General features: G+C 34.3%; 1 protein-coding gene across 1 annotated transcript; it reads right to left on the bottom strand.

The window, feature by feature from the left end:
• Positions 1-9,643: 9,643 nt before the first annotated feature.
• LOC123530549 (uncharacterized) lies at positions 9,644-10,837 on the bottom strand. The gene has a single exon (XM_045311323.2). It carries the CDS (start codon positions 10,835-10,837, stop codon positions 9,644-9,646), a length of 1,194 nt encoding a protein of 397 aa, XP_045167258.2.
• Positions 10,838-11,788: the final 951 nt, after the last annotated feature.

The following is an 11,788-nucleotide window of genomic DNA, read 5'->3' as shown; positions in this document are numbered from 1 at the left end:
ATTTTCCTTGTTACAATTGTCGTCTGTATATGAAAAGGTTTCTTGCTTTTGTGACTTATTCAGATTGCATATTAAAATGAGTACTTGTTTGCTTTGATATATTTGTTATAAATTATTTAACTGATTTATTATATATGAATATTTTTCTTTAGTATGGTATGCAAATATTGAACTCAGTTGAAATCTGTTTCATTATATGTATGCTATATAATGACTGAATCTCATTACGCTGAAATGAAGGTACGCTGCATACAGTTTCTCTATGTGATATGACTACGGTCAAACTTTGCTTATGAAACAGAAATATTGAAATAATTACAATTGTATGTTTTGCTTGACCTTCACTTTTTTATAGGTGTGAAGTCATTGTCCAAAGATTCATGAATAGCGAATATGCAGGGATCAGTTGGCCTATTTTAGAAATAAATAAAAATTATAAATAAAAAATCCTTTAATCGATGTGTAACAATATCGTAAGGTCTCTTGCTATTTTGTTACAAATGGGGATAGGGACCAATTTAGCTAAAAATATAAACACGTTTAATGACCTCTTCTCATGAACCGCTTCATGAATCTTAATCAAACTACTGCTGAAATTATTCGTCCTACGAAACCTTTGCGAAAAATTAAGAGAGAGCCATTTAAATTGTTAAAGTGCGGTGTTTAGTTTTGCAATTTGAAAAATGTTAGATGAAAGATGAATGTTAGATGAAAAATTCATAAAGTACTTTCCTTATTACAATTCGCCGACTATCATTTTTAAAGATATTTCTTGTTGATGACAATGAGGTTTTTGCCTGTCTAAAACGCATAAATGTTAAATGACATATTAAAATCTATCGCTGTCTATACTGACGGTTATAATTTCAACTTTGAACGAGATGGTTGAGATCGTATCTTGTCTCGCATCATAATGTTTATTTTAGATTTTACTACTGGTATGTTTTTGCATCAGTGATTTCCTCCACCAAACGCTGTAAATATTCAAGATCTTAAATAATTTATTCCACCCGATACACGTAAATATGACAAAAATTCAGTTATCTTATTGTGTTGGTTTTATCACTTACGCAATTTAATATAGGACATATGGCGTCTTTCCAGGTTTTGATAATGATGGTATGGATGTATTCAGAATATGTATTGCTGTTCGTAAAATGAGCTTCGTAATGTATTTTTTTTAACTTACCATGATTATGCAAATCATACAAAATAAATTGTATAAACAAAAATATCAAATCATGTTTTAATTTCAGCATTGATACAAACAGTATTCTCTGTAAAGCATTGTGTCATGTAAAATGATCCAGACTTACTCCTGACATGAGTTAAAGACATTTTCAAATAAATGGGACAAAAGAGGTTATTATTTGATTGCGTTTAATCATATTTTATTGCTTATTATTCACATTCATGATATATGGTGGCTGATATGTGCCATTTCGTTATTTCATTCTGTCGCAGCGATACAACGACAAACGTCGTTATGGCACCCCGCCGAGCGTCATTATGGCGCCCTGACAAACGTCGCCCCGTCGAATATCGCCCCGCCAAACGTAACCCCGACAAAGGTCACCCGCCGAACGTCGCCCCACCGAATGTCGTCTTTTCGCCTTCAGAAATGACATGTTGGTATTTATCAAAAATGTGCCGTATCATCCGTACCCCCCAATCTTTCTCAATCCTTCAGTGAGTCCATCAGTAACACGATGCGTAACTTTTAAATAACGAGAATTTTTCTTCATGACATATTGAGGGCAATGGCACAAATCAGCCAAAATATGAAATATAAAAAAAGATTTCTCTACAAGTGTTAAAGTAACTGCTCAGTAAGATTTGACATGAGCCTCGCCCTACCCCCTCAGCAAAGTGTGACATTGAGCGATCTGATGTTTGCTCGGGACCGGAACATGAAGAAAATATGCGCATGTCTTCTACTTTTGATTATTGCTGATTCCGGAGTGTTTGCTGAGAAATACCCATGACACGTATTGCACTGTTGAAATCATCTCGTCAGAACATGACGATAATATGTGCATCTCCTCAAGCGAGTGAAGCTTTCTATGAAGTTTCGCTGAATATCAGCGAGTGGTTACTGAGAAATACTCCAGACAAGAAGGCGATATAGTTTACTTATAATGAATAATTTAAGGGCAATAACTCTGTTAGTCATCATCTGGTCAGAATGTAAAGATAATATTTGCGTCTCCTTTTGAGAGTAAAGCTTCTTGGGAATTGTCGCCTAATTCCAGCTAATGGCTGTTGCACATCCGACCAGAAGAAAAAGAAAAAAATTGATTTTCCTCTGCTATGAAGTTTCGCTCAATTTGAGCCAGTGGTTGCTGAGAAATGTTGCGGACAAGAACTGCAGGACAGACGGACGGACGAACGTACGAAACGTCCACTATATGTCTCTCCTTCGGGAAGCATAATAAAAGCGCTCAAAGCACTGATGGTGGCTAATCAATTTGTGAAACACTGGAAAGGAATTCAATTCTGAGGAATTTTTAATATAAATCAGATTTTTTATTTGTAAAACATTCAGCTTTCCTTTAAAATTAATGCTTCTTCACTGCATGTCATAGTTTACACACACAGATTTAGTCTTTAATGGATAGTTTTGATTTTGAATTGATTACTGGTGATGAAATCTACAACAAAACTTACACCATAGGGTGTTTTTTTACTACAAAGAAGATTTTTTTCCAAATCACTAAGCTTTTAAGATTTCTTTCAGAAGCTTTCGCCGGGATACTGCCTGCCGTTGATTATATACACACTGATTTAGTTCTTACCGGAAAGCTTTTGCTTTCATGAGATTATTGTGAAAGAAAACACCACATACATGCACTACAAAGAAACCTGCATTCAGTATATGTTAATTAGTAAGTATATACAGTAAAACTTGTGGAGATGCAAAAAAAGTCCGCTATATGCAACAACAAGCTTCGCGAAAGTGCTGGATACTTAAAACTTCTGTTAGACCAAGAAAAAAAATGGAAAAATGGGTCTAACTAACGAAATAAAACCGTTTTAATTTTATACATATAATGCATCAATCTTGACATATTTTTCTTACAAGTGGAAGAGAAGAAAACAGTGTGTGAGATCAAGGGAAAATTCTTGGAATTTATTGGAAAAATATCATCCGCAGTTATCATTACTTTTTATTCCGCTCTTTTAGGAAAATAGTCTAGCGGTAACAATTGTATGATGAGAGAATAAGGCAAGAGAATAAATACTAAACCAAATAAAAATAATCAAAGTTGAGAAAATTATCAAATTTGTTTTAACAAATGCTGCTGTTTTTTGAAGAAATGGTTTTTGTGAAATTCAAATGACAGTCTTGCTAGTCTAGTATATTTTGCATGTATAAGTATAAACAAAGTGCCCGCCCATTCTTGAGATACTGGGCCAATTCGTTTCACTTTTGCGGCGTACGCCGTTTCGCCGCGTGCATCCGGCTATGCGTTCGTTTGGCTTGCAGGCACTGCCCGGGTCTATCCGGCGTACGCCGATGTGCACCGGTCTTGCGAGATAGGCAAAGCGGCAAATCATATATTTTCGCGATATAAAATCGGGTAAACATTTGGAAATTTGGGTTAGTCCCAGTAAATGTAGAAACATACTGCAAAAACTGTTTGCTAACTTATTTGGAAGAGGCCACAAGAGAAAATCATAATAAATTGGAAATTTATTTTTTTTGTATTTGCAACTCACGTGGCCGGCGTACGCCGAAACGTTCGTTTATTAATAAACCGGCGAGATTTTTTTTCTAGCCGCCCACGTGACCGGTGTGCCCCGGGTTGAGTGAAACGAATTGCCTAATGCCTGTAGTCTCAATTGGAGCCTTCGTTACTAAAACAAAACAAAAATAAACAAAAAAAAAAAAAAAAAAAAAAAAAAAAAAGAAAATATTGTCTAAGCCTTGAATTACTAAAGAAGATTTTAGAAGTCTTAACATCCGTTCTGAACAAACCTTATAAGGGACGAAAGGCTTGTTCTTGATAAAGAATTCTTCTTCTTTATGATATTTTTTCAAAGTTTTTTTTGCACGAACCTTAAACTTTGAGATAGGGTACGTAGTCTTGTAATGTCCAATATTATAGTAGTTTATTTAAATACAAGTCCATGCAACAAGATATACAAAACATCAACTATAATGTTTGACTTCTAAGTATGACCTTGAATTTGAGCTAGGGGTCAAAGTTATGCACGCAGCATGTCTTCGTTTTGCCAAGTCTTATTAATATACATTCATGCATGACCCCAATTATTTTACCTCTGAATGTGACCTTGACCTTTCAGCTACGGGTTCTGGGTACTGTACGCGGCACTTCGTCTTTTTACAATGTATGTGTATACCAACTTCCTCCATGTATTGCAAAGTTATTGGCCAGTCACAATTGTGACAGACTGACCGACACAGCTCGAACCTAACAGTCCCAAAACTACTGTATAGTCACGAGGTCTGTCATAACCTGCACTGTCTCCTCAATTCAAAGATATTGAATTAAGCGCATGTTTGTTTTACTGTAGATATAGTACCTCAAGCTAATAAACTGTATTAAGACTGTTTATCCATTCTTCCTTAAGTAGCATGCCGACTTTGATGTTTAACTGTTTAAATGGGAAATATACCGTTTTTTTTCTATTTGAAACAACTGTGAGTATTTTTAAAAATAATAGTCAAGAACACCTAAAATTCGGATTTTTTTTGCAGCTTCCAAAACAGTTGGTGCAAAAAAAAATGCTGAAATCTTTTGGAAGATGTAACTGTTACTGTTGTGCAAGCTTATATATTTTACTTGATTTCATTTATACTTACCAAACTTTGTTTCATGCAAAAACGTTGTAATATTGAAATTGTGGTTTTGTTAATTATGGTATAGTTGAGGAGGCTTTTTCACCAAATAAATCAAATCAAGTGAATATTAGGATAAAATCATTCAAGATTCATTGTATGATTTCGGACAGCTTGGTTGAATAATTGTTGCCATTCATTAATGGTTTGGTATTGCCAGTAGTTTGTTCACAAATAAATAAGTACATCAGGTACTATTTTCCAGTGTTGTAATCTCAATTTAACTACTATGGTGCGAATTTGCAACACAATATAAAAAGGGATACCAAAAGTGGAAATTGTTTATTAATGTAAAGAAAACGAAAAAAAAAAGTGTTACGAATATATTTCTTATACCATTTTTACTGTTTAGTCAAACAGACCATCCAAAACCAAAGTAGATCTATTTGCAAGTAAAGATTATTATAAAATTTCCGTGTACCTTTTTAACAGTTACGCACTATGAAAATAACGAAATGTTTAAACATTATCATCAAACTGTGTGTTTAAAATGAATACTTGTCAGATTATGCGATACAACACAAATGTCTTTCACCGAAATAATTATTTACTTCAAATATGTCTTGAAGGATATGGAATTCTGCCTTTGAACTAAAAAAGGCAATACACCTTCAACAATATATGGCACAGGTTACAGAAAAGTGCCCTTTTACTTTAAACTTGTGCGGCCTAATAAAAAAACATATCCGCAGCCTGGGTAGAGTAATTGGGGAATAACACAAGAACAGTTTCAACAGACATTTATTTTCATTACAACAGTTCATTCAACAATTTTTAAGCGAATTTTTACCAAATAAATTATAGTTGACAAGTATCATTTTTCATTTGAGACAATAATCTAAGCTTTTCTCCACCTATTCTCGGCCTCTTCTAACTTGCATCTAGAATACGAGTTGATATAGTTTCAGTTTCAGATTTATTGGCATATCGGCATATACAATATACCTTTGGCCATTTACAGAAATAAAAAGGATGGCCAAGATATCACAAAATTACAGTAAAAAACAACTATAGGTTCTAAATATATATATTAATCATTAAGAAGCAGCAATATCTGTAAGTTTTTCCTTTCTTAATTGCATAGCATAATATACATATTTGGCTGTATTTCTTATATTTTTATTATTACTTGAAGATAATGTCCTTGTAAATGTATTTATACATGGAAATGACTGAACAATACCATACTTTTGACGAAGATTTCTATAAATTGGACAGCATAACAGAAAATGATATTCAGATTCTACATTTTGTGTACAAAGTTTACAAACACGTAAGTTTCTTTCAACTCCAGAAAATCTTCCACTTTCAATTTCAAGATTATGAGAACAAAGCCTAAAACGAGACATTTCTTTTCTATGTAAATCGTTACCTACTACATCTAAATATTTTTCAAATTTGTACACCGTTTTAAACTTTCTATAATAAAACAATTTGGACTGGTTACTTATCACATCATTCCAGTCTTGTACATACTGGTCACGTAATCTTTGTTTTAACATTGGCATATAATTAATATCATAGTTCTGATTATTCCACAAATAACTATATCCTAAGATATCCAGTTGTCTTTTAACAGCTGAAGCCCAAGTAGATTCAATATTGTTATTTAACAAATCACACTGTTCTATAAAAATTTTGTGTACAAGTGACTGGGGAGTTTTCATTATATTTAACCAATACTTTAGAGATCGCTCTTTACATATAACAGAAAGAGGGAAACGACCAAGCTCACCAAGAACAGCCGCATTGGAAGTCTGAGGACGAACTCCTAGAATGATTTTACAGAACCTGAGATGAATTTTGTCGATTTCTTTGCAGTTATATATTCCCCATACTTCTGAACCATACAGAATTATTGGAGTTACAAGAGAATCGAACAAAGACAATTTTGTTTTAATGTCCATCTTAATTCGATTAAATACTGACAACAGGTTATTATATGCTTTAAGAGCCTGGTCATTTAGCGTTTTAACAGCATTTAACATAGTACCTGTGTAATTAAATTTCACTCCAAGATAGCAAAAAGAATCTACAATTTCGACATGTTCTCCATTTATAAACCATCTATAATTATTTCTAGATTTTCTCTTTTCAAATATATAAATTTTAGTTTTGTTAACATTTATTTTCAATCCCCATTTGCGTGAATATTCAAAAATATTATTGAGTTGGAGTTGAAGAGTATCAGGATTGGTAGTAAATAATGCAATATCATCAGCAAATAGTAACATATACATATATAACAAGTTTATGTCGTCATTTGTAAGTTGTGAAAAATCAACTATACTATTTATATCATTCACAAAGAGGATAAAGAGCAGAGGAGAGAGTGGCTCCCCTTGTTTCAAACCGAGTGATATGTCAAAATAATGTGAATATGACATTGTATGCAAGTCTTTTATACAGGATTTAACATTTTGATAAATGGCTTTAATCATTTTGATCATTTTACAACTTATTCCAGACTGCACTAGTTTTATCCATAGAGCGTCATGTATAATTGTATCGAAGGCTTTTTCGTAGTCAACGAAGACACAGTAGAGTTTGGCCTTGTTTAACAATACCTTTTGAATAATTGCATGTAGAAGAAAAATACAATCTGTGGTACTACGTTTATCTCTAAACCCGTATTGTACATCATTTAACACATTCTCATTTTCACAAAAAATATTGATACGATTACGTAGAGCAAGAGAATAAATCTTAGCAACAACATTTACAAGAGTTATCCCTCTATAATTAGAAGGATCTTTATGGTCACCTTTTTTATAAATAGGAACTATTGCTCCCTTACTCCATGCTTCCGGATATAAAGAAGAAATGGCGGACAGGCTTTTGCAAAGTCATTTTATTACCTCGCCAGCTTCTTGGTTTTGTTACTTATTACGACTTAACCTTACATTTTGAGAAAACAATTCAAACAACACCTAATCATAGAAAGAAAAGGTTATTTCACATGAAAATTGAACAGCATATAAAACATGTATATTACTCTACACAACAACTGTCAGTTTACTGATATACATTGAATTCCGGAAAAGGGCTGCATAAAGGGGCCACACTTTCGGACAGTTCAGCGCCTTTAAATACTCACCATTTTCAAAGATCCGTTACATATCTTCGTTTCGATGCATTTGCAGTTACATCCCAGTGTTAAAATTTCACGTAACTAGGTACACATAGATATTTTTATTTCTCATTATTAAAGGGAGACAACTTTTTGAGAATATCGTAGAACATGTAATGGTCAGGCAGACTGTTGGTAAAGATGTTCGTTTATCAAATATTTCCGAGTGTGTTTTGAAGACATACTTCTAAACCTTAGTCGGTTTGATCCTGGTAGAGACTATCTCTGTAAATAATTCGAATAATAAACATGATAAAACTCGGCGACTCATAGCTTTTCGACATATTTGACAGGTAAATAAAGACTTATTTCTCGAGAGAAATTAACCCACTGAATTTTAAAAGAAATCAAATGATTTATAATCCCAAAACCTTATTTTTGAAAATAATCTAAAATATCTTGTTAAACTATACCGGGTATAGGCTCTGTCATTGGCACCGTGGCAGGCACTATCATTAGTCAGGCGGACTATCACATTCTGTTTGAAACATTTCGGTTCAGAAATTCTCAGTTAAGCGAACGTTGACTGTCATTCTTGCAGATCAGTACCTGGACCTACGATTATAACAATTCCGATCGGCGATAAATTCCCTTAAGGGTAAGTGTCCTTTGAATTCTTCAATGCTGTTTGCTGTTGAATATCTAATCTAATGTCCAAATTGTGTTCCTTTTTACCGAATTTTTAAGTGATATACAAAAAAAAAAAACAACATTATTAATGTCATGCTTGTTATAATGAGAAATAAAAATGATCGTTTAAAAACATTTAATAGTGTTTTTGTGTTGTTGATTTATGCGGCCCAGTGGATATCTAAAATATGCTAACCGTTTCCAAGAACAACAGAATGGTAATTAAAAATTGTTACAGAATCGTAAAGTCATCAGTGCATTTTGTTTCCGTGTCATGTTTTTAAGAATGAATAGCAGCAATACACGATTGTTTTGTGTATTAAGTTCTGCAGGAGCCCTTCGGATTTAGGTGAGCTCGGCCCTTGGTTTCGGTCATCAACAATCACTCGGGCTACTGCACAATAAATGTGTATTACCCCTTTTACAGCCGTGTTTGTTTGGTGTACCGTCAAGAGCAGTCGATTAAATAGCCAGTAAGGGGCCTATAAAATATTCAGGTATACCAGTAAAGAAGGTGCCGTTTCAGTCAGTTTAATCAGATAACAGCGAATGTTGTTTCCGGCAAGTGTCGTTAGATGTGACATATACTGTAATACCAAATATCGAAATGGTGACGACCTCGTAATTTAATAGGCACATACACAGATATTCTAGAGGTAACTGAGTTCTTCCAAATCTGTATGGTAAACATACAGGTGATGTAATTGTATCATTTTCACATCAGAATCTGAAGATTACATCTTTTTTTCATAAGTAATATGTCTGTTTCAAATATGAATCCGATCCAGTACTTTATAGAAACAATTATCATGTACACAAGATTTACAAAGGTAATTTGATTATGTATTTATGACTCCTTTAGATCACAAGGTTGAATAAACAACTTACCTACTATATACAATGTGGATGCAAACCGGTAAATGTCATTTTGTCACTTGTCAGCGAAGATCAAAGCATATGAATACAGGTTTTCGAGTTCCAGTACGGCTTTCATTTCTCTCTCCAATTATAATCTGTAGTTATGGTTTACAAATCATATCTTTTGCCATTTGTCTGAATTTAGAGCTCATAAGTATGTAAAATATTGGGTTGGTCATGCCGTTGATCAAATAAATTTTTTCACTCAGGAAGAGCAGTCCAAGCGACGGCGAGGCAGTAGCTGCTTTGTAAGCAGTTGCTGACCAGAAGATTATCCATGTACCAATGTAAACTAAAGTAATAAGGAACATCATCATAGTTGTGCGATTCATCAATCGCCGGTCTCTGTCGATGGCAGTGTGTTTTGGTAACGGCTTCTCGTCTCGAATGATCTTACCTGGTAACGACACTTCGTTATTTTCGATAGATTTACTGCAAGATGGTGTAATATGTAGATTTGTTGCTGTTTGTCCTCTCGAATCGTTGTCTTTAACTGCGACAGATTGAACGATGGCGTTGTCCTGTTCATTAAATTGTATCTGTTCATTCTGCAACTTTGTTACCGCTGTGTACGTAGCGAGGATCTTTCTTCCAAACGTCGATGCTTGTGGCATATTATTGTCACCACTTAACGTAGGAACTTCTCTCGTAGTTTTTATAGTCATAGGGTTTGTTTTCAGTTTCATTCGCTGAATTCGTCTGTGATGCCGACGTAGCATAACCGCGACCCTTGTGTAGCAGACGATAACAATTACAAACATGAGTACAAAAACAAGCGCCAAGACTGAACTGAATATCGCTGTCATTGTGCTATAGCCCTTCATACCAGAGCACTTAAGCGTGGTCGAATCCAGTGTTGTCGTTAAGAGAAAGAACAAGCTGTAGATAAAACTTGAAGACAAAATCCCGACACAAATTCGTTTTGCTTTTGTTGATGCATCGAGCGGCTGTTGGGCCAATGTATTTACGGTTCTGTTGTGACGGTCATACGCAGTCGCTGCTAAGAGTGAGGTTGTTGAGATGTTTGTCAGGTATATCGTGAAAATATGCAGACGACAAAACCAGCTGGATGCCAAAAGTTCCCAAGTGTTTGGCTCGTAGCGTAGGATGTAACATGTAGTACTGACACTTGACGATATTAGGTCCATGACAGACATTGAAAGAACGTAGAAGTCCGTGCTTGTCTTGTTGCGTAACTTGAATAAAACTGATATTATGAGAGTATTTCCTGAGATTCCAAGAAGTGCTACCAGACTCATTAAACCAAAGAACGTATATCTAGTCCATTCACGCATTTCAAATTGTACCTGTTGAACAGAGTTGTTTAAAAATGTATTGTTTTCCATTTTTAGAAACAATTTATGATTTCAGTACCCAAGTTCAGATGGAAAATAAGACGACCTCTTTATGGGCTGAGTTTAAATATTCTGGTCTGTGTGAGGCTGTTTTGCTCACCTGAGCATTATTCTCAGGAAAGATTTTACGCAGTTTTAACGGTATTTGCAGTATCAGTCAGTAAACCAGTGTTGCTTGATTCCGTACCAGTACTTTGTTGTTTACTCAAAGGAACTGACTATGTGCTTCAGATTTCCGTTATAGTGTCCCCTATGAATTAGTCCCGATGGGAGATTTTCCTAGTAAGGGAATTTACTTCGTGTACTCTACTTACAGAGCTAATAACAGGGCAGTTCAACAAGGCACTGAATGATAGATTACAAATAATCAAAATAGTAGGGCATCATAAAAATGTTCGACTACTAGTATGGTGCAAATGCATTGGAAATCTATTACATCTAAGAAAAATTGAAAAGCATAGAAGAACGTTAATGATTTTTAAATAGAATTTAAACATTTTCCTAGTGATTGAGTTTTCATTTCACTACCTTTTTTGTATCAATTTTGGGGTAATCTTATTTTATATTTAGCAGTTAAATAATATTGCTTTGCAATATTGTCAAAACTGTGGTCTCCAGTAACAGTTCATCATATTCATAGTTTATCCAGGTCCTAACCAGGAAACACTTATCCCGAAAATGAATTCAATATTTGGCACTATGTACGTGTACAGTTGTTACCTTTACTTACCCATTCTCAATTATTACGGATTATTGTTCTCAAATATAGTTTAGTCGGGAGGAATAAAGACAACTTTTGATCTTTAAACGTCAAAGTTCAGTTCTAATACATTCAGGCTGAATACAAAAAAAATGTATTTGCTACATTTTACATGTGTGTAACTATACTGA

Source organism: Mercenaria mercenaria, chromosome 13 (genome assembly GCF_021730395.1).
Source record: "Mercenaria mercenaria strain notata chromosome 13, MADL_Memer_1, whole genome shotgun sequence".
Lineage (NCBI taxonomy): Eukaryota > Metazoa > Mollusca > Bivalvia > Venerida > Veneridae > Mercenaria > Mercenaria mercenaria.
Note: the sequence above shows the minus strand (reverse complement) of the source record. Positions and strands in the feature narration are given on the sequence as shown.

Coding starts and splice junctions, on each gene's coding strand:
- LOC123530549 (XM_045311323.2), bottom strand. CDS start 10,837: ATGCGTGAATGGACTAGATATACGTTCTTTGGTTTAATGAGTCTGGTA.